The 23,606-nt window shown below is 40.7% G+C and overlaps 2 protein-coding genes across 2 annotated transcripts in view; both read left to right on the top strand.

Annotated features, from left to right (window-relative positions):
• The first annotated feature begins 487 nt into the window (after positions 1 to 487).
• On the top strand, positions 488 to 9,865 carry th (tyrosine hydroxylase). Its single transcript, XM_088934726.1, has 13 exons — positions 488 to 577; positions 1,337 to 1,543; positions 3,218 to 3,392; positions 4,009 to 4,097; positions 4,308 to 4,375; positions 4,937 to 4,987; positions 5,241 to 5,386; positions 6,413 to 6,548; positions 7,065 to 7,134; positions 7,386 to 7,442; positions 7,937 to 8,032; positions 8,634 to 8,767; positions 8,977 to 9,865. Exons 1-13 carry the CDS (start codon positions 488 to 490, stop codon positions 9,134 to 9,136), a joined length of 1,479 nt encoding a protein of 492 aa, XP_088790852.1. The 3' UTR covers positions 9,137 to 9,865.
• Positions 9,866 to 12,598: 2,733 nt separating this feature from the next.
• The window catches only part of mrpl23 (mitochondrial ribosomal protein L23), a 28,193-nt gene continuing 17,185 nt past the window's right edge, over positions 12,599 to 23,606 (top strand). The window contains exons 1-3 of the mRNA XM_088934748.1: positions 12,599 to 12,711; positions 13,541 to 13,663; positions 22,397 to 22,479. Of these exons, the coding sequence (XP_088790874.1) occupies positions 12,695 to 12,711; positions 13,541 to 13,663; positions 22,397 to 22,479 (223 nt within the window). The 5' untranslated portion in view covers positions 12,599 to 12,694. The remainder of the gene's footprint in view (positions 12,712 to 13,540; positions 13,664 to 22,396; positions 22,480 to 23,606) is intronic.

The raw sequence follows: 23,606 nt of genomic DNA, 5'->3' as shown, positions 1-23,606 counted from the left end.
CACTTCTTACATTCAGATCCATTGTTCACACGTACATTTACTTTCAGTCATCATCCCTCTCATAGTGTTAAATGTTTAATGTAAATCGTGTAAAACCTAATTTTAGAAAAAGGATTCCTTCTTCTTCAGCTCACACATGCTTCATGCCTCCCTTAAAGACCTTTCGTGAACGTGGTCGCGTTTGAGAAGCACACACAGGTACTCTGCTGCGGGCAGATGTTGAAATTTGGACCTGGTTAAGTACAGCTCCTGATGTAACTGGAGAAAAAAAAAAAGATGGAAATAATATTTGTCCCCGAACTATTGAATGAATTAAATTAAATGGAATAGGAGTGACAGAGGCTGTGCTGGTTGATAAGGAAATCGAGGGGATTGACGTCAGGAAAAAGAAACGACCTCTATAAATATGGGAGAGGGTCGGAGCGCATGCAAGAGGAGTTAGTGTGGAAGCACTGCTGCCCGGGAACAGCCAGCATAAAGACTAGCGATGCCCATTTCCAACAGCTCCACTTCTTCAACGAAAAGCTTCCGCAGGGCAGCCTCTGAACTCGACTCGAAACAAGTGGAATCCGTGACGGTAAGAATTTGACACCTTCGCCGACCCAAAAGCAAATGATTGGACCTATATTCTTTTCCACGCCAAAACGGAATTAAATAACTCATTATTCTGGGGGCAATATTGACTTAGTGTTTCTAAGAAAGTAGCTGGTTTGTTAATCTCGCTGTGAGTTTAGGCAGTTTTCTTCAAGTTTAGGCTTTCTATATAGTACTCTGTACTATATTAATGCTCTATACTAAAGTACTCAATATTGGGGCAAAGGGGACGTCTGGAATGTTAATATGTGCGCTATATATGATAGGTATTATCAAAGCTTTTAATTATTAATTGCATTTTGGAAAGTGATATTTCACAGATTATAGTACATTTGGCTTGTAGAACAGATTCGTTCAACGGTTAATTTGGCATGTTTAACTTTCCAGCCCACCACATTTAATGTAAGGAACTCTGGTCATGAATTTCTAACCTACTATATGTGTTGGTTCAATGTGACTACTGTGTGCGCAACTATGTGATATGGCCAAAGCTCAGCGTGTAAAGCAGGTAGCTCCGTGCAGTCCATCCTAGCTTCTTAGAAACGGCTTTGAGATTTGTGAAATGTGTCCAATTCGCACAGTTCGCGGTAGGAGAGTGCGGTTCCGCTTAAGCCTCGCAGGTGAGTGCTGTCGCTCAGCTTTGATGTGCAGTGTACTGTACTTTATGTCCTGTCTCCCCTCGCTCCTCGCGTTTGGTTCCTAACTCTCAGCGTGCGTGATTATTTCGGTGTTTGTCTCAAAGTCTCCCAAGTTCGTGGGCAGGCGGCAGAGCCTGATAGAAGATGCGAGGAAAGAGAGAGAAGCGGCCGCAACCGCCGCCGCGGAGTCGTCGGACTCCGGCGACCAAATCGTGTTCGAGGAAGAGGATGGGAAAGCCATGCTGAACTTGTTCTTCACTCTCAGGAATTCCAAAATTCCAGCCTTGTCCCGCGCATTGAAGGTTTTTGAGGTAAGCACAAGAAGTCACCCGTAATCTAAATACAGTTGCGGCTATCTTTCTCGCGAATATCTCCAGTGTATGTGCGTTTATTCTGAATACAGTATGCAGTATGTGCGCATGTCTTACACAGAAACATGACCATGCAGTTGTGCCCTTTTTTTGTGTGAGGTTAAGATGAAAATTCAACAGATCGGATGCACTGCAAGTCTTTTTGTTTCGGCAACACCTCGTTAAGTGTGCAAATCAATAACATTCTGAAAACCTAAGGAACTTTCCGGGTACATTGTGAAACCCGACGAAGTATAGATCTATGAAAAAAATGCAAAGGCACCTGTACAGCTGTGTTACGCTTGTTTTAATTTTAATTGAATAAAACGTAAACGGCTGTTATCTGTCGCTTTGTGTTTCGTTACAAATCATTTCGCAGTTACATTTAGACTGACCCTTTTGCTATATCTCGAAGGACGGTTGTTAGAATGGAAGTTAGAATGTTATGGACATAATTGTTACACTTGCTTATACAAGCCGAAATCGTGTTAACTCGATGGTGTTGGTCAAAATTATTGCAACTAAGATTTAAATGTTGGAAACGCCAAGAAACATTTGACGGAACTGATCCAACTTCAATGCACCGAGGAGGTAAATAATAAGAATGGGGGATAAAAAAATATTCCTCTTACAGAGATGGAAAGACTAATGCTGCTCTTTTCTTTATCCAATTTTATCCTCTCCAGGTGTACAGGGTATAAAAGTAGACAATGGAATAATAGCATTGCTATGTTAAAACCGTTGCTTCGGGGAATCTTTTGCAGACAGCCATGGATCAGATGCTGTTACCATTCAGTTAATTCAATCTATACTGTCAAATTATTGCGAATAAATCAATTTTCCTGGCCCAGAGAGCAAGAAGTGGTGTTGGAATAAATTAGAACATGGGCTAAATTGAATTAAAACTTGAAACTGTGTTTTACTTCCGCTTATTAAGGGAAGTGAAACAAAACATTTGTACTTTCACGTTTGCTTGAAAGCATTGTTCGGCTGTTTATTAGCTTCTGGATTAAATGTGTGCTCATTAAATATTATTATAAACTGCAGAAATATTTGTTTAGGATGCGTTTTATAGCGAAATGCATTGTTTGTCCTGTATGTGCGGCAAATCAGATAATGTATTTAACCTTTTCAATATATAAAGTACTTTGAACTGTCAATTGCAAACTCACATAAGAAATCAATGCGATGTTATTATTATTTTTTATATGTGTGTGAATTTATCTGAACCAGGGGCGTATCTTCACTTTTAAATGAAGTTTCAGCACCACGGAGAGCGCAGAGGGCAAGACGTTGCCATTGACATTTGGTATTGATCAAAAACAACAAACGCACATGTTTCTTTGACTTTGGAAAAATACCTGTTATTAACTGTCACAGCAAATACTTCATTCAGGTTTTAATCTGAGAAAATCCCTTTCAGTCTCGACTGTGCGCGTTATTTAAAACGATGTATACGCGAGCATTGTTTTTCTCGTAAGAATATGTAATATATAACATAAAATATACAAAAGAAAACATATAAACAATGAGGGTTAAGATGCATCTAAACAAATAAATCACTCTGGGATCTCTCCCTCGCTGCTTCTGTATTGCTCAGCAGTTATTATCTAGTCTCCTTTTTTTGTGTGACAGACGTTCGAAGCAAAAATTCATCACCTCGAGACCAGACCCAGCAGAAAACCCAAAGACGCTCTGGGAGAACTGGAATACTTTGTCCGCTGCGAGGTGCACCTTTCAGATCTCAGCACGCTCATCAGCTCTGTAAAAAGGATATCGGAAGAGGTCAGAACAACCAAAGAGGAGAAATGTGAGAAGCCTTTTCTCTTCCGTGACACTGAAAGCTATGAATACAGTACTGTATACAGTGTGTTACCAACCCCAGGGACTTGGAACATAGTAAAAACCAATCTTTTTACAGGAAGAGTCCCAGGAAAACAGACAAACAGACAGTTGACGTAACATACAAAACAAGACCTCTTTTATTTACAATATTTACTCTACTAATCCTCCTCGAATCAAAACAAATCCAAAACAAAGCCTACAGTAGCTTCTCTTTGAGCTTCTTGATAACTCACTTCGGGTCCCTCTCTACCAATATCACTGGGAAGCTAAGCTGCTTCCCAGCTTCAACTCAAATCTTTTCCCTGACTTAAGAACTCAACATCATAAAGAATCTCCAGGTCTACTCAGGATGCTTCAGCTTCCCAGAGAGGATCTGACATCACCTAGACCCCCAGCTCCATTCAGGAACCTCCTTTTCTGAGGTCTTCTTCCCCAGACTCTTCCCCAAAAACTTTCTGGGGAATGTGGTTCAGGCCATCAAAGCTATCAACTTCCCTGTCCCTGCTGTCTTCGCAATGTATATATACAGTACGTGTAGTATGCATATAAGCTATGTATTTTGACTTTTTCCTCCTGTTCAGTTCACTGGTTCCCGAAGAAAATCGCAGAACTGGACAAATGCCATCATTTGGTAACAAAATTTGATCCTGATCTTGATCAAGACCACCCGGTGAGTAAAATGATAGTGGACTGTTTGCTAGTTGTAAAGAAATACTGTGTGTTTGTGGTTCTAATACAAATTAATATGAACTCAATACTTGAATAAAAATCTGAACATACTGTAACTAAAAGAAGATGATGCTGCTGTTTTGTTTATGCCAACCTTATTAATATCCTGATCATAATGACTTTGAACCACTACTCTTGGTCTTTTATTTAGGGATACTCAGATCCTGTATACAGGCAGCGCAGAAAAACGATTGGAGAAATTGCCTTCAATTACAAGCAGTAAGGAACTGTTGCATGCTTTAAAACATAAATATTTCTGCACAGTGAGGGTGGGCCGAGCAAGCTATTTTAATGTCTTTGCTGAACTGGGAACTGTATGGGCTGTACAGAGAAACAGCATTTCCACTACACATTTCCTTCTGTCCTATAAAGAACAAAAGGCACTGTGTCATCTTCTTGGTGGGCAGGGAAATTGCAAATGTCTTGGTGGACAATACAATTGCATGTACACCCTTTGAAAAAGTTCAACATTTCATTTTCACAAGAACAAAACAAAACACAGAGCGTAGTATTACTTATTATTAACATGTAACATGTTATTTATAGTCATACATATCCTTTGCTGTTCTTTTGAATTAATCTTATATACAGTAGAAAGTGGCACAGCGAAGAGGTATGAGAGTAAAGTTAATAAAACTTGTAATAACAAATGTGGTGGGCTGGGGTTACTTTAATTTTTTATTAATAAGAAATCAAGAGCTCATCAATTGAGATCATATTGGCATCTGCTGTACATCATTATAAATAAAATTAAGCTTCAGGTTTTTTCGTCTTTTACAGCGGTGACCTCATACCCAGGATAGAGTACACAGAGGAAGAAATTGGCACATGGTCAGTACATCTCATTCTCTTAAAATTCTTCTTTAATAAAAACCATGGAAAAAGTAACTTTGACTTTAGAAATGACTGTTTTTCCTCCAGTGTAGGGTGTGTAGCCTATTGCTTTCCTAAGATTATTAGCAGAGATTTTGTTTTGGCAGAATTCAGTTACCAAAATATTGTACTTGAACATTTTTAGATATTCCCAATAATTCTTACGGAAAACGGTTAAGGGATGAAGTTTTCCGTCTCTTGGTTTCTGTAGGAAGGAAGTGTACTCCACTCTCCGGAACCTTTACTCCACACATGCCTGCAGTGAACACCTGGAGGCCTTCAGGCTGCTGGAGAGACACTGTGGCTACAATGAGAACAACATTCCACAGCTGGAGGATGTGTCGCGTTTCCTCAAAGGTGCAGTACCCCACTTTCCATACCTCTTGGCTTCAACAATAAACTTTACTATGATGTGCCGTTCAGGGTTCTGTTACAGTGAAGATAGTGGAAAGTGTAGCAAGAGTTTTGGAGTGTCTCTGTGGTCTGTTCAAAAATTATTTTCTACAACAAACAATCCACTATTGATTTCTTTTTGGACAAAATACTTATTAAGATTCTGAATCTACAGTAAGCAATGTCCCGACATACTAAATCATCTGCTGATTCATATACTGTAAGTGTCAGATGGCTTAAGTGTTGAGTAAGTTTGATAAGTAAGTGTCAAGATTTCTGAAGGTGCACTCTAAACATGTCTTCACAGCAAAAAGAGTCAAAAAGATAAGAGAAAAATCAGGGATCAATGTCTTCCCATTTATGACAAATACTCTTCTGAATATGCAGCAGTGGTTTGGATCTGTCTTATTTGATATATCTTCTCTTAATTTTAAATTATTTCAATTTTGGCATTATGTTCTGCCACTCCATCTTTTTAAATTTCCCTGACAAGATTTTCAAATTTAGATTGTGGGATTTCAGGAAAGCTCTGGAAAAAATCCCTCTGTTTTTCTGTCAGCTCTATTATTCTCCTGCTCTCCTGACCTTCTAAACTCTATGCAGAGGTGTTTCTTGCAGGTGTAGAATAACATGAAAGAGACAGAACCCAGCCAGTATATGTTCTATGGGAAAAGCAAACAAGAGTTCCATTGGACAGTCCTTTTATACACTTCCAATTTCTGTATGTAAGCCAATATAGAGCAGTGGACATTTTCTGGTTCATTGCCTTGATTTCAGTGAGGTTGTGTTGACAGGAGTGAGTCATGAGCTTTTCTGCTTCCCTTGTCCATTTTGCAAAAGAGCCCTCTGCTCCTGACAGCTGTAAATGCTCAATCCACTACATCGTGGTTTACCCCACCACTGTGAGCCCTTCATTGCCCCTCCACTGCGGTGGTTGATGAGAAAGCCACATGGGGGGGTTTTAAAGGATTGTTTCCTGCTTCTTTGTAGAGAGGACTGGGTTCCAGCTTCGTCCAGTGGCAGGTCTCCTCTCAGCCCGGGACTTCCTGGCCAGCCTGGCATTCAGAGTGTTCCAGTGCACACAGTATATCCGCCATGCCTCCTCCCCCATGCATTCCCCAGAGCCGTGAGTTTCCTGGAAGTCTACTTGAGCTTCTGCCTTTACTCAGCATGAAGGCATCATGCCATGCAAGGGTATCAAACTGGGGTCCCAGAGGGCCTCAGTGTTGGGATTTCAGTTCCTCCATACCTGGTTCCTTATTCTGTCCAATTGTTTGACAGCTCCTGTAACTACTGTACTTTTGTGTTTGGTGCACCTCGAGTCTGTCAGGTGAATCCTAGAATTCATCCACATTATTTTTTTCATCTATTTCCAATTGGCTGAGTAATTAATTAAATTCAGTAGCCTGGAACTTGAAGTAGAATGGGAAACAATTAATCCCACACCCAACACTTACTGGAGTTTGACCAGTGCGCTATTTTGTATGTATTTAATTTGACAGAGCTATTTTATATAATGTTGCATTTCTGAGATCCTGGTCCCATCACACACAGTTACTAGCAGTGTGTGGAGCTGATTTGCTGTTCCTAGTTTGTACAAGTCAGATGTCAGGTGGTCAGAATGTATCTCATGTCCTTGCAGAGACTGCGTACATGAGCTCCTTGGCCATGTCCCCATGCTAGCTGACAAGACATTCGCCCAGTTCTCTCAGGTAATGTTTTCCCTGTGTGATTGGTCACATATGTGACATCAGACTTCTCTCTCTCTGGATCACATTTACCTGAGTATGCATTACATTTTAGATGCAATTCATCTTTAGGAGGAGATTACTTATTTAATGGCACTTTCTCATAAGAATGTGAAATATCTGAATAGTTGCATTACTCTGTTTGATGGATGCACCCCTCCAAAAAAATGGCAATACCTCAGTTGAGGAGCTAAACTGGATCTTCTGTTTTTCAGAACATTGGCCTTGCGTCTTTGGGAGCTTCAGAGGAAGACATAGAAAAGCTTTCTACAGTAGGTATACTGTGCATGCATGTTTCTGCTCTGTGTAGGGCGTAGTTCTCCAATATATTAGCCATGTTACAAACATGCTATGAACTGAAGGATTGAAACTGTATTTTATACAGTAAAGTGAGAAGACCATAGACAAGACTCTGCTTGATACCAAGTAGAATTTATTACTATTTAAACAACTTAAAATTAATAGTGCCGTATAGTTCAGATTTTTAGAAAACGCATTTCATAGTAATAGTGATGCGTGCCTTCTCAGTGTTAACCATGTTATTTATACATGTACAGTAATTAGTACAGATAACAAGAATAGACCATTTTATCAGGCATAAGACTTCAACTATTAATTTTAACAGAGACATGCCTGTGGTTTTGAAACTACAATTTAATCTAGCAACACAATCAAAAATATTTAAAAGGACTTGATATATCATATCATATTTTGTTATACTGTGTATAGTTTGAGTTCCTAGTGTGTCTGAAATCTCCATTTCCAGCTGTACTGGTTCACTGTGGAGTTTGGACTCTGCAAACAGGGGGGGGTCATCAAGGCCTACGGAGCGGGACTGCTGTCATCATATGGAGAGCTTGTGGTGAGTGCCAGGGATTGAAAACTGTGACGAAAGAGCATGTCTGACACTTCAAAAGTCTTTATGTATCTCTACCCCCACCTGGCATTAACAGATTTTATAGAGTATTACAATTATTTTTTAACAAATATGAAATTTCCAATCCTGATTTTATAACAGCCAACTGGTAAAACTGGTTGTGAGTTTTTTACATCTTGACTCCCCCCATCCTTCCACCTTTGGGCCACTCGTCTTTTCGGATATCACAGGCAGCAGGAGACCCTGCTGACAGCCTGGCTGACTCGTCCCACCCCACCCTCAGCAGCTCTCAGGAAATTGTATGCCATTGCTTGGGGAATTCAGTCACAGTTGGCTAGTTCCCCAGGCTGACCACAGCACTCAACTTGTGCTACTGTAGTTGAGATTGCCACCCCATGAAGCCCCATCTCGGTCCCTTGATGACTTTACCATGGTGCATACTGTACCAAATTAATTAATAAAACAAAAGCTGGATGTGACTTTCTGAGGTTCGTCAAACAGTCTTCTGGCGGGAGCAATGTGCCCACGTGAGGTGGTGGCCTTTTTGGTTGAGGTGACGATTTTTCTGCTCATCTCTCGTGGCCAGCACTCTCTGTCCAGTGAGCCTGAGCTCAGAGAGTTTGATCCAGAAGCTGCCGCCATCCAACCCTACCAGGACCAGATGTACCAGCCAGTGTACTTTGTGTCAGAGAGCTTTGCAGATGCCAAGGAGAAGCTCAGGTAATGGCGCCGAGTTATCACCACTCGCTACGTCTCTGTCTGCAGGCAGGCTCCTCAGGTTCTTGGTCTATCCAACCCTCCTGATGATTTTAATAAGATACTGATCAGTTATTGAGCAGTCTCATCAGTTATTGATTTAACTGTTCTTAATCTCCAGCTTCTTAAGCCACTGTTTTGACATTACCAGTAAATTTACCACTCTCTTACAGGGCTTACGTGGCAGGCATTAAGAGACCATTTTCTGTGAGGTTTGACCCATACACCTACTGCATAGAGGTTTTGGACAATCCCCTGAAAATCAAGAGCGGGCTGGAATCTGCGAGGGATGAACTGCGTGTTCTCACGGATGCACTCAACATCCTGGGATAGTGCATTGCGCAACACACTGGCTTTTCCTCCATTTGCATTTTGATGTGTTTGATGTGTGTGCTTCTCTGTGTACTGATGCTACTGTGCTCAAAATGGCAGTGAAACACCTCACTCTTTCAATTATTTCCAGGCCCATGTTGCAATATCCTGTTACTTCCGCAAAGGTTGTTTTTTGAGTTTAAACTTAAAAAATACTCAAATTAGCACTCTTATACAAACCCACAACTGAAGAGTATTTGATTGATCATCTGTCAGAATTTTTGTGACTCATGAATGTATTGTAGTTTTCAAGACCATGGGAAAGTTCCGCATCGTGGTGAATTTGTGATTATGTAAGATGAAGTAAAGAATTAAAAAAGGAGCTGCCAATTAGAAAAGTTAGTTTTTCTACAAGTTTACTTTCTGAATTGCAAACCTGGCATATTGAGAAATATATTTTAGTGAACAAATCTTAAGATGTCTTATTTGATTTTATCATCACAGAAAAGTGAGATTAATGTGTCATAATGACTTATAAAATGTATTATACAGTATAATATTTAAGCTTCGCTTTGGAGAAAGTTAAAAATGCTGCGTCTGTAAAAAAATAAAACTTGCTGTGTGGTACTGTACGGTGCAGATTCTAATAATTTTAAATCTTATTTTTTATAGATCATGTCTTTTTTGACAATTAAAAATTCATTGCACACTCTGTAAAATGCTCACAATGTGTAATAAAAAATGTCATATGCCAAAGCTGTGAAACACTAAATTATTATTAGGGGGACATACTGTCTCGCCCTCTACAGCTTGGGGGAACTCCAACTCTGTCCTGTTCCTAGTTTCCCTGTGCTTTGCTTGTCCTTCCGGTTTGTCTTTGTGTGTGCCTGTATATTTCTGGGTCATCCTTTCCTGCTCGCTCAGCATTGAGGGTTTGGATGTCTTGAGACCTGCCTAGCACCAGGTCGTCTCCTCCGCTGCCTGAAAGCATAGGTTTCTACCCGACATCGTCTGACCTCCTGAGTCCGGGCAAACCTTCGTTTTGCCGCTACACATAGGGTCTTTATTGCTCTCCTGGCCATGCCTTTCCTACATCCGTGACAGAATGCTGAGCCATACCTTGACCCTGCGAGCAGCGTTTTTTGTTCCCCTGCATCGCTTTGGGCCTTTTTTCATTACTCTAATCAAATTAGGATTCTTATGAATTCTAATGACAGTACCCCTCCCCCCCCTCCTTCACGATTGGCTCCTCACACCCAAAAAACAAATGAGCTGCACAGCACTGGGGGGAGGAAAAACCTCATTTAACTGAAAGGAAACCTCTGGGAGTCCATGGCTCCTATTCTATTCTAATTACAGGATGCCACTCCCGACATCCATGCCTGTGAGCAGGTCATACAGTGGTATGCCTTCCCGACATCCATGTTCGAATACCTGGCTTTCCACGGGAAGTGGCTCCCGGCATTCGTGACAGAATGTTGAACTTTTTTTTTTTGCCATGTGCAGTGTTTTTCTATTTTTTTGTTCCCAGGTTTTTTGTTGTTACTTTTTTTACTGTTGGTGTTTGATTTTCTCACTTTCTGGTTTCCCTCTTCCCTGGTCTACGTGACCCCTGTTTCCCTGGACTCTTGGTTCCTATCTGTTGTGAGTCTTTTTCGTGTGGTCTGTTGCCCTGGTCTCCCAGGTTTATTTTTGTTGTGCGTGCTTTTTTACAGGTTTTGTCTGTTTTTTTTGTCTCGCTCCCCTGGAGCCCTGCCCGGCTCCCCCTTCCTCTACTCCATAAAGGTTTTTACCCTGGAGGAGGTTTCCTTTCAGTTAAATGAGGTTTCTCCTCCCCCCCAGTGCTGTGCAGCTCATTTGTTTTTTGGGGCGTCAGGAGCTGCACGTGGGGGGGGGTACTGTAACGCCCTCTAAAGCTAGAGGGTGCTCCTACTCTGTCCTGTTCCTAGTTTCACTGTGCTTTGCTTGTCCTTCCGGTTTGTCTTTGTGTGTGCCTGTATATTTCCGGGTCACCCTTTCCTGCTCGCTCAGCATTGAGGGTTCAGATGTCTTGAGACCTGCCTAGCACCAGGTTGTCTCCTCCGCGGCCTGAGGGCATCGGGTTCTACCCAACATCGTCTGACCTCCTGAGCTTGGGCAAGCCCCCGTTTTGCCGCTATGCATAGGGTCTTTATTGCTCTCCTGGCCATTCCACGGCATGCCTTTCTAACATCCGTGACACATACTGTACAGTACAACAGAGTTGTTGGAATCCTGTTGTTATGCTTACGATTATTTTTATTCTGCCAACATTTTGGCAAAATATGGAGCAACACCAAGTTCTTTCTCTGATCCTGGGAAGTATAGTAGACAGGTTGAAAACATCTTCCAAGAGTTCAAAGCTAATGAGTTACAGTGACATACAGTACAAGCCTTCTTCCACAGAAGAGGGTGATACAGGTGCTTCTGAGTCATGTTTTAATCTTCCATATGTATTGTGATGGGTTTTAAGGAAGTCTTTGACAGAATATACAATGCACAGCAATCTCAATTTAATAACGTGCGATTGTAATAATGTGCGAATTAATGGCTTTCCAGGATGTCCTATCCTGGTCTTTGAGAGTCCCAGTCTAGAAGGTTTTATAAGCAGCCTTGAAGTCAATCATTTCTGGAACACCTTAACTCATTTGGAACATAAATCAAAATACAGTATGTCTGCCCTCAAAGACCAGTGTTTCCTTCATTAAATCTTTAAATGCTTAATTGCTTAAACAAGTGCTCCTAATCTTTAACTAGCAGGTGATTTAAGGTGGATTGTAAGAGTAATTTGATTAGAGGGTTTATCTCCCCTGACCTAAATGAAAAGACTTGTTCCAGGGCTTAAACAGATGAGTTATTAGGACAAATTTTAGAAAATTATTATTTCTATACTCGGAGGAAACTTTCAAAAATTTAAAGGTATTCAATAATAACTTCACATTACGTTCAAGTAGGCAGAACGCATGGACCTGAAAACTTGTCAAAAATCTTTTGCATTGGACCGAGAAAATGATTATTACATGGAAAATTATCATTAATATTAACTAACCAAGCCACAAAGTGAAGCTTGGCTCTGTGGAATCTTTCAAAGTTAAACCTGTTGCAGTAAAATCTGGTTAGTTTTCATAAATCTCCCTAATGTTCTTAACTGTTATTGTCAAATAATTTCTGATTTAATTCTGATTAATTGTACCGTACTGAAAAACCTAACCGCGTGAGGTATTTGATCAAGAGACTTTATGATCTTAAAGAATATTTTAATTAGGACTGTATGCACTGTTCTTTAACAACACTTAATTACATTCTAAAATTGAAATATACTGTAGATACGATGTCTTAAACACATTATCTTCGCTTCGACATTTCGTTTTTAAATGTTTGCTAGGCACCAGGGGGCGCTGTAATATAGTCTCTTCGATATTGTGCGCCACTGATTTCCTCTGTTCTCTCGCTTCTTCTTGACCTTCAAGCGAAGTGGAGGAACCGGAAATAGTGACATTCCCCCATGTGAGAAGGAGAAATAAACAGGACTTTCTGAATTGGAGTGTTTATAAGTTGAACATGGCGAGGAGAGTTATGTAAGTTTTTGTTTAATTTTTGTAGAAGCTATTTGTAAAAATAGGCGACGACGTTACCCTGATTCCGTGTTGTGATGCGTTGAATGTTCTTCCTTGAGATATTTCACTTTATCATTGCGTTTAGCGAAAATATATAGTGCACAATCTTCGGCATGATAAACGTCCGAATAATAGTATAGTGCAGAGACGTTCTGTAATATACTGGAAGATAATGGCTACTATTGAGTTAGATTTTAAACGGTTTTATATGGATATTCTTAAATCATGGCTATTAAGGTCACAGCTTGGGATGGTGCTACTTAAACGTTCAAAAACGGTGCAGCTGATTTACTTGAAACCGATTCGAGCCGAAAGATGCAGGGTGATGTTTCGGGTTATCATGGAAAATCGCTCATTTAAGACTTTTCTGGTGGAGTTTAGTCTTTAGGAAGATAGAATTGAAATACAAAGGATAGAGAGCTTGTAAAATAAAGAACGGGGATCCCAACTTTTGATATTAGACACCTGAGGAGCTGGGAAAGCTGACTAACTGACAGTTGAAATTGACAGTTAAGCCTGTAAAGTGAGTTGGGTTGTTTAAGATTTAAAGTGGTACAAAAACAAGCAGACGCACCTGGCCCGAAACATCTTAGTTACATTACTTTGGACATGATCAGTATTGAAATTGAGCTAAATATGAACGAAACACTCCCCGTCAGTGTTTGCGTTTAAGGGTGTCCCAGGTGTCTGTTCACATGCCACATGCACTCCTTTGCCCTGGAGCAGGGAGTGTGCCCACAGTGGTGTCCTAAGTGTGGGGTGAGCTGGAGGTTGTTTTCTTTATTTGCAGCTATCCCCTCTACCAGATCGGGAACCCTCAGCTGAGGATATTTCGAACCAATTTCTTCATGACCCTGGTGAGGCCTGGCAAAGAACAGCCGCCTGATACCGTGCAGTTCAGAATCCCCATGGAGTAAGTGCTCTCTTCATCCATCCATCCATCTGCTGTCCGCTTTATCCAGTACAGGGTTGTGGGGAACCTGGAGCTTTGCCCGGCCAGCAGCGGGCGCAGGGAAGGGTACATCCCGGATGGGACGCCAGTCCATCGCAGGGCACACCCAGGCAAAGAGGGAAACACACACTCACACCAGGGCCAACTTTCTCCAAAGCCAGCTAACCTACCAGTATGTCTGGACTGTGGAGGGAAACCCATCCAAACATGGGGAGAACACACAAATTGAACCTAGGGTCTCAGCGCTGAAAGGCAGCAATGCTAACCACTGTGCCTGCTTTAGGTTGAAGTTAATAGTGGTAACTGGTTTTTGTGACGAGAGCATACGGCTTACTAGTGAAAGGGGGCTGTTTTAGCCATCTAACCTGTTTGTGAGTTAGTAGCTAACTGATCCAAGGATCAGTCTGCTTCAGCAACATGTCTGGGTAGCTTGCTCCAAACTCCCAGAACACTTTACGTAAAACAATGTGCCTCCTGTTCTCAGTTTTAACTTCACTTCCACACAGTTTCTCCCTGTCCCTTGGTTCATGTCTCATTGCTGATTCGGAGGAAGTATTTCTCCAAAATACTTAAATCAGGTCCCCTTGTAATCTTCTCTGTTCAAGGCTAATAAGGTTGAGAATGTATAAGCAACACATTAAATGTCAAAACTTTATCAGTACTAAATAAGATATCAGAATATATTTAGATATTACAATTTTCTAATTTGTTAGAAATTTATTCTAACATTTGAAGAGGGCGTTTATTAGATGCCCTTTTTGACTGCTTAAAGATGTAATTACATCTCATAACCACTAGGCGGAATACAAACACCATCTAATGGCTGAGACCAGATGATTTGAGTGATTAATTCTACATTTTTATGATTTTTATTTGTTCTGCCTTTGTTTCAGCCCAAAATAGGGGCACATAATATTTGCTCATGTACAGTATGTAGGGGTGTATGTTACCATTTTTGTGAAGTTGTTATTCATTGGGGATTTTAAATTGCATATAAAACCTAGAGAATTGCTGACCTCCAGTCCAAGGAGTGAATATTGTAGGTCTAGAATATAGGTCTCAGCTGATGTTCTGAACAAATGCCTCTGCTTGTTGAGCAGCTCAGGAATCTGCCCTCCTCCTGTGCTTTTGCTTTTCACATCTATTTGCAGGAATGTGCCTGTGTACATTGCATGCGGAGATAAGGACAATGAATAATGTTGGGTCCTGCAACCTAAACTTTTTCTTAAGCCTCAGAAGCTGTAACGGTCATACACATGGCCCTGTTTTTCATTCATTAGTACCTAAAACAAATGTAAGTCAGATCCATGTTCATGTTTTGCTGTTCTTAGTAAGTTTGATTGCCTGCGTTTCTTCATTGTGTTTTGTTTACTCGGCAAGTGTCTTTTCTGATTGTGCAGCGTGTGCCTGTCCTACCGGCTGTGGCGCACTGGGAGACAATAGCACTAGTATGCAAAGGAACAAGTAACAGGTTTATTCCATGCTGAAAAAAAGAAGAAAGAGAACACAACGTTTTGGCCGTGGAGCCTTCTTCAGGTGTGAGAGAGACAGGGCCAAACAGGGCCAGACAGCACTAGTATGGCAGGCGTGATTGATAAAAAAAATGTTTACACCTCTTTATTTTCCCCTCCCTGTGTTGTTTTTCATAATTGATGACTTTTCACTCGACACAAAAAGAAAGCCTTGATTGTAAAGTAATGTAATGTGACGATTTAATGCGAAACAGGCAGTTCAGCTGTTAATGAGCGTTTTAATAGAAGTTTTCACATGGGAAGAATACAAGGTTTGCTTTGTTTACAATCACTCCTCAGGGCATAAAACAGAACCATAGACAGTTGAACTCAGTATCATATTTGTTATAAGTTGTGAAAAGTAAGCAGCACTTGAGCTGTAATTCTTACACCACTCCATACTGTTCATCATCATTTTGCTAAAAAAAACAGACAGTTTTTAAATCAGTACTTTAACTTACTTTCTTAATGTTTGGTCTCCCATATCGGTTGTTTGTTCTTCTGACTCAAAAGTTGCTTTATAATGTTAATATTTCATGTCTGACAGTTTTGTTAGTAAAGCAGGGTTCACCAGCCTTGGCATGGGAGAGACCCAATCCAATTAATTATAAGTCACCTGTTTCTAAAGATTGGCCACACCTGTAAACTCTATTGATTTAGATTGACTTAGACTTTAGTTCTGTATGTGAGGCCAATACAGGGAAGCACCTCATTCAATCCATAATAATTGCTCTTCTGTCTTTTCTCAAGGATGTTCAACATCTTCAGTTGGCACCTCACTTGTAAACCAAAGTTTAACAGTGCAGAATGTGTATAGCAGCCTCTTGACAAGCCTCTCACTGATGGGATTACCCTGTAGAACAGCCTCCCTCCTTGTTTTGTTCACATTTAGCCTAAACAGACCCTGATTGACAGATATTGTTGAGCAGGTTTAGATTAAGTGAAGTGCCACATTATAATTTGCTGTGTCCTTTAATATGTTAAAGTTAATTAGATCTTTTGTATCTGTTATTTCTTTTAATCTTGAAGGGTCTTGTATTGTGTAGAAAGGTGTGCACAGACACGGATATTGCAGTAGTTATTAATTACGTTTGATTTAGGACAACATTGAGACATGTTTTAAAACATGGGGCCTCTACTTTAATTTTTTGTGTGCACTCCCATTGCAACTTGGTTAAAAATAGGAATCTTACGGCTATCTATTTATCCATTTTCTAACTTCTTCCAGTTCACGGTCTTGTTCTTCCAGTTCACGGGGAGCTGGAACTTATCCTGGCAAACAACGTGGTATACCCTGGACAGGATGCCAGTCCATCAGAGGGCCGACAGGCACAAGCACAGACACGCACATACTTACACACACTCACACCTATGGCCAGTTTCCCCTGAAGCCAAATAACCTACCAGGATGTCCTTCGACTCTGAGAGGAAACCAGAGCACCTGCAGAAAACTCATGCAAACGTGGGTAGAACATACAAACTCCACCCAGATAGCGCTCAGGAATGGAACCCAGGACCCCAGCACTGTGAGGCAGCACTACTAACCACTGTGCCACATCTTAGGACCAGATAGAATCAAAACCAACTTTTCACAAGCTCCAAATATCAGTTCATGTTTTAATTCTGTTTACCAGACTCTTCATTCACCTTCCCAGTAGAATCAAGGTCTGCACTGAGAATTTATGAGTGGCAAGTAGGATGAAGTTTAGATTTAAGCTAGGCATTAGTCTGGTATCCCCCTGTGTATGACGTGTGTAGTGCTAACTTATTGTTTTATACTGACACGACACTTGTATTTATTAACGAGTGTGTTCTCACATTTTCAAGGCTTACGTTTCTGTTAAACCCAGAAACAGCAAATGCGAAAGCCGTCCGCTGCAGAATTCCTAGAACTGAACTGCTGTTTATAAACGGCATGCCCTTTGAGTTTGTTTCCAAACCTCCTGACTGGATGGATCTCCTGCAGGCACTGTAATCATGCTAGACATGGTGTGGGTATTCTCCAAAGTAATGGTTTTTGAAAATGACTTTTTTATCTTCCAAGAATCCAAACCCTGCCATCACTGGACTAAATTTGTGCTTTCTAGGAGGATTTCCTTAAACGAAAACACAGACATCTAATGACAGCTGCAGCCTGTCCTCAGTTCCTGCTAACTGTATGGAATTTCAGTGGCATTTTCTGGTTAAGACCAAGTGGGAGGTGTCTCAAAACAGATTGTGTATGTCTTTCCTTTTTTCTTCATAGCCTCTTTAATTAGTCAGGTGTTTTGAATATGTAATAAAGCACATGTTGTGATGCTTATACCAGGCTAACAAATAGTTTGTGACTCGGTATATAAGTGACCTTAAAAAGAGTGTGTTCTCCTGTTACTGACTGTGATCCGCAGTGCAGTCAGGCTCTGGCTACCACGACTCCTGTTGCACACTGATTCGGAGGAGCAGTGTGGAGTCCAATCCAATGTTTTAGTTCTTGAAGAGACATTTGGTTGCACAGTTACTTTCCAAATTCAAGTCTTCAGGTGTTTTCCCGACAAACACATCAGTTAGCTTTGAAAACAAAATGTATGTGCTCTATCAGATACAACAAACAAATCCTACATGTTGTAGGATATATCCTAAATGTTATATGATATATCACTCCGGTGCAGGAATTGGATGTCTTTGATTAAGAAGGCAGTTTTCAAGATGCAGTGAAGTAGAGTGCAGAGATATGTATTATGTCTAGTTTTAAAGCTGGCCAGAGGCACTGCTCTCTTTCTTTGAATTGAGATTCACATGGCCAGCATAATCCGGTTTTAGGTGTTCATAATATTTTCTAACATTCATAACCCTCCAACTATTGTTCCAAAGGCCTAACAGACATTAACAGATGCACGAGTGAGCACAGCATTGGTCAAAGTGCATCTTATAATATGGTTAGTGTTAGCATTAGAATTTGTGTTATTATGAAAACTTGAATGTCTGTCTTCTAGAAGAATGGTCAGGAATTATACAGTGTGATACAGTGTTATGTAGCCCCCTTAAGAACATCAGTATTACTCAGGTTATGTAAAGCCAAATTCAATGGAAGCATTCCCAAAACAAGTTTTTTATCATTTCGTGGTTGTTGTTGTTCGTATATGAACACTATTATTGGTTTTACTGCCAGTGGAGGTGATAGGGTTGGTGACGGGTCTCTTTTCCTAATTGGCAATTTCCATAACGACAGCTTTCTTAAAATCACTTGCAGTTGTGTAGTACTTGGATTCGTTAGTAAGAGCTGTGATGCGGGAGTAGAGCTTGAAATGAAGAGGAATTAAGAGAGGGGATCGACCGCGGAGAAACGGAAACGCAGATGTAGCCCACTTGTGTATGGGTTGTGCTAGAAGAGCTTGTTACCTCCTATAGTACATGACTGCAATATAAAGTTGATTTTCAGCTTGGGAGTCTTTGTCCATTCACTCAGGCTTTTGTTCGTGTTCCCTGAAGCCGTAAGTATGCGCTGTTCCAGGCCTCTTGTGGAGCTGTATCCTGTGCAGGAGAGCCGTTGCCAACACAGGTGCGATTAAGTTGCACAATGTTTTGTTTTGTGTGTGTGTGTGCGCTCACTGCTGCTTAGGGGTGATATAATGGCAAGTTCTTTGCCAAATTGTACAAGAATTTGCCAGGGCTTTTGGAGCCCTTAGAACCGTATTAAGTATATCTGCTTACTCTGCCCTTGCCATTGCCTGGAAACCGTGTGCCTGAGGAGTTTGTTTCAGTAATTTAACATTTCCTCCAAGGCAACAGGAGTATAAACTGTATGTAATAACTAATGGCATTTTATATCACATTTGTATCCCAAAGGAACCCAGCTTTACATATGGCAGAGTGTGAACTTCATCTACCATGCTGGATGTGCACACCTTGGTGATGTGCCATAGGCGTTACACACCAGGAGCCCCACTAGACGAAAGATCGTGTATAGTGGTGAAGAATTGCTTTATCAGTTAAATTAAAGAGGAAAATTAGGTAGGTCATATTGTGCAAGCCCAGAATAGACTTTAGCCTGGACATTAGGGTTAACAACCCTGCTTTTAGCAAAAGTAAGTTTGGGTGGGACCTCTGTTAAAATGTCATCCAAAGAATGGCTAATCCTACTGCACAGTGTCCATGATCATCACACGAAGGTGCTGGTTTGGAAATTCTGCTCAAGATGAGAGAGTGCCTCCTACTAGTCCACCAGCACCACTTTCAGCAACAAACCATCTCCCATCGTGACCAGGCCCTGCCCATCTTAGGAGTTGTTGATGAATCGCAGTGATAATTCAAAGCCTGGGCCAAAGGCCAGGGGTTCACTGTATATGGCATTAAACAGGGGACTTGAAAGCCTGACATTTTTGTTTTAGAAATCAGATTTTTGATTGCTGAGACTGATACATGGAAACTGGAAAAGTGCCATTTATTTCTTATTTATCCTGTCACTGGGAAAGGAAAAAGAATTAGTCACTGCAGAGTTTATATTGCATAAAAGTGTTATTTTTGTGCATGTAGTAAATGGGTTTACGGAATTACCATTAAAAAATAAAAGTTTTAAGTGACTGCCCATTCTCTGTGAGTTTTAATCAGCTTATTGCAAACACTGCATGTCCTGTGGTAACAATCCTGGAACATGCAATGAAACTTGACAAGCCTGAAATTGACACTGACATTCTGACAGATATTAGAAGCTTGCGTTGTTTGTTTCATGGGTACTGATTCTACATTATGTGGGGAAGATCTGTATTTCTAGTTCCTTCTTGACATGTAATGTGTATGGAAACAGTCTACTAGGACACCTGTACAAGGCACAGTCAAGCACAGCCTACATGTGCACATCAGAGGTCGTGCACAGTCAGGCCATGGCTGAGCCCTGTTGATCAGTCCCTCTGGTGCGCGGTGCTATTTGGGCTGCTTTAGAGCCACAGCTGGTGTTTTGTGAAATTAAGTGTAATGTCTGTCTGCTAAATACAAATATTCTTCACCTGCCTGTTTATCCCAGCTGTCTATTGTAGTACTACCAAAGAAGGTAGTATTTTTATGGAGGATGGTAGGCTAACACAATCTGCCTGTGTAACACAATGCACTGGTCCCCAAAATGTACTGTAAGCTTATTGCTATCCTGCATAAGACACAGAGCATCTGTAAAATTTCTTAAGACACTGCAGAATATTAACCCCAGAATACAGTTGCTGTTCTTTTTGTGTATAACAAGTCTCTTTATTTAGATTTTCATTCAGAAACTATAAAATGAAGCTTTGAAATAAAAAAAACACCCATTACAAACACAGGTTGCACAGGTTTTTGTGCCAGAAACAATTAAATTATTTGTGTATAAGCTTATAAGTGCTTTTCCAACAGACCCCAAACCTGTCAACCAGTATATGGCTTAACATGACCTGAAAATTAATACATTGCCATATTATTAGGCTGTCTGTTTTCATCTTATTTTTCATTCTCGTTTTTACATACATTTTTTAAAAATAAATACCATTATTTGATTATGGAGTAACACGGGCTTTTCCTGCCTTACTCCTGCAGGAGTTATAGGTAACCATTAAATCACTTGTGTCTGAAGACTTTAAAGGTAATTGTAGATCTGTTAAAGTTATCAGAAATCATTTGGAACAGAAACTGTCAGCTAATATAGACCAAGTAGATTGTGCCCACAACTTGCCTGTTTGATCAATAACTTGCACATATTCCCATCTTTAGAAACTATTTAGGCTGATCTATAAAACACGCTGGCTTTGGGAACTGCATCATAAGGAATGGAGTACGGAAAACCCATGTGCATATGTATAGGGTTTGAGGGAAAGTCTCAAGGTTTCCTGCAGCAAAATAAAAGATTGTAAAAACGAAGTTTTTTAGATTTTTTTTCATGGTTTACAAACCATGTGTCACAAGACAAAAAAGGCATTGAAACGAAACAAATTGGGACTGGTCACAGTTGCGGTGTTTTTAATGCCTCTCAGTCTACAAGTTTGTGTACACATAGGGTATACAAATCTATATGAAATTTAAGTGTGTATGTGTGTACAGTACTGTGTGTTTGTGAATTATACATAAATATACATATGCATTCATTTTTTAAGTTCCCTGCATGAGTTTTTTTTTTTGGCTATATACTGTATCATTTTCCACCTCCAGTTTCCTTTGCATAATGCCAGGTGTTACAGAAATAAACCTCAGAAATGCGTCAGTCCCTTACAAACTGGTTACGGAGAGGAATCCAAACAGCCAACGTGAGCAGGCCTCCTGAAAAAGTGCTCTAGTCTTTAATCACCTTCAGGCCTTCCTTTCTAATGACTTGGAAAGCATTCCATTGTGTAACCCATCCTCCCCACTGCCAGACTAAATTTCTGCTTTCTAGGACTCGCTGTCTAAACAAAAACACAGACATCTAATGGCGTGCTTGCTGCCGAGCTCCATCACGATCTCGGCCCACCACAAACGCTCCGGGTTCTGACGAAGGAAGCTTGGCGTTGCGTTTTGTTTGTCCATCTCTAAGGAGACTGTGCTTTAGAAGCTTATGCGCACAGAACATTTTGATGGATTCTGTTTACTGGATTAAGTGATTCCATGATTTTTTCCTCCCGCTTGCTTCCAGAAGGTTTTTCTTTTTTCCTCAGAAGTTTCCGTTACTTGATTAGGAAGCTTCGGCCTTCAAGTAATTATGGATTAGAATCGGAAAAGGTTGCTCAGCTGAACAGCCGCGCTGTGCTCAGTTTTGTCCCTTTTTGTTCAAATAAAAAAATAGATGAAAATTAGTTCATTGTGGGAAGAGAGCTATGCACAATTCAAGTTGGCATAAACACAGGGTGAGGAGGAGTGCACTTGGTGGCCATTTTACAGTGCTTGGTATACTATTTAATTCTTCCAGGCTGACAATATTCAAAATTCAAGGCTATCTGTTTGTTTTCGCAGAGATATTAAAGTAAGATTTCAAGTAAAGCATATTTATTAGAGGCACATAGTTTTCATTGAGTAAAAGTAATACTTAACATGTATGAACAAGAATAATATGTATAGGTATTTTGTATAGGACAATATTTTGTTTTCAGTTTTCAAATTTCTGTGTTTCAAATCTAAATTTAAGATAAATTTGCATTTTAATTAATAGCAAACAAAGGGTCTATTCTGTATTGGACTGGCTCATTCATTTTTTCCCCTCTTTGTTACCCAGAATGACCAAGTGTGATGTGAAGAACTACCTCGAAAAAATCTACAGTGTACCTGTAGGAGCTGTGAGAACGAGGATCCAGTACTGTGAGTACAGCTTCATCATTCTCTTTCCCTGCAGGCCGTAAACAGATGTGCTACTTGACTTGTTCACCTTTTCCTCCTTGTTTGTCCACCCTTTCCTTCAGAAGGGTATGTAGGCCCGACCGTGAGCCCTCTCTGTGGTGGTTCTGTTGTGCTTTGCTGAATCAATTAATCAAAGTCAGAAAAGGAGGGGGTTGGGCGTAGGATTTGAGGTCCAAGTATGTTTAGTCAAAGTAAAGACCCCACCCCCCACCCCCCAACCCCCACCCACGTTGTAAGAAGATGTTTTTTTTTCCTCTAGCATCTCTCCTGCTGGCATAATGAGAACAAATTCAAAATGGCTGAAGGTTCCCCAGCAGGCAGTAGCTTCATTGTGTACTGCACATAATACTCCTTTATTTTGACTGCTGAACTGATAGGGATATATTTTCCTTCTGCCAGTGCATTCCCTTTGAGGTTCTGCCCCCTTTTTTTGTTGTTTTCGCAGCACTTCCAGGTTTCACCCACACGAACCACAATGTTTGAAAGCCAGTGACTCAGGTGACTCACCATGTCATTGAAAGAACATTATCATCGTTTCGTTTATGATCATCAAAACCTTTTTTTTTTGTTTTCACGAGGGGAACCGGTGAACTCCCAGTTTTTCCTGCACAGGAGGTAGTTGCTTTCTGGAGAAAAGGGATAGAGAGGTTCTTACTCAGACATAATGACTGTGTTTAGCTGGGTTGGAGCCACTGGAAGCCCACTTTGGTAGCTGTTAAATGGTATCTGCGCTGTCTGATTCACGCCTTCAGTAATACTAAAAGAAACTCATTGGCATGAGCAGAGAGCTTACAAGTCAAGTTATAAACTGTGGATGGACTGATTCATCGGTGTGTTGGGTTGGTACCCGTTACGTCACGCGTTCCACTCGATTGAAAGTATAAAGAAAGGAGTGAGGGTGAAGCACGCCTGTGTGGAAACAGCATCCCGGCACAGAGGAGCCCTATTATTCACAAATGTCTGTATTTTTGGAGCAAGTTTCCATGTGGTCTGCAATGTGTTACCCAACAGTGACTGTTCTGAAGGAACAGAGTTAGTAGAACTTCTTAACAAAAACACAAACCCTTGCTTTCAAAAACAAGATATGC

This window comes from Atractosteus spatula, chromosome 16 (genome assembly GCF_055471065.1).
Source record: "Atractosteus spatula isolate fAtrSpa1 chromosome 16, fAtrSpa1.hap1, whole genome shotgun sequence".
Classification (NCBI taxonomy): Eukaryota; Metazoa; Chordata; class Actinopteri; order Semionotiformes; family Lepisosteidae; genus Atractosteus; species Atractosteus spatula.
This window is presented reverse-complemented; position numbering and strand designations above follow the sequence as displayed.

Excerpts from the sequence above, each read along its gene's own strand:
- th (XM_088934726.1), top strand. The coding sequence starts at position 488 with ATGCCCATTTCCAACAGCTCCACTTCTTCAACGAAAAGCTTCCGCAGG. Across the intron at positions 3,393-4,008 it reads AACAACCAAAGAGGAGAAAT|TTCACTGGTTCCCGAAGAAA; the intron begins GTGAGAAGCCTT and ends CCTCCTGTTCAG. Across the intron at positions 8,033-8,633 it reads CATCATATGGAGAGCTTGTG|CACTCTCTGTCCAGTGAGCC; the intron begins GTGAGTGCCAGG and ends TCTCGTGGCCAG.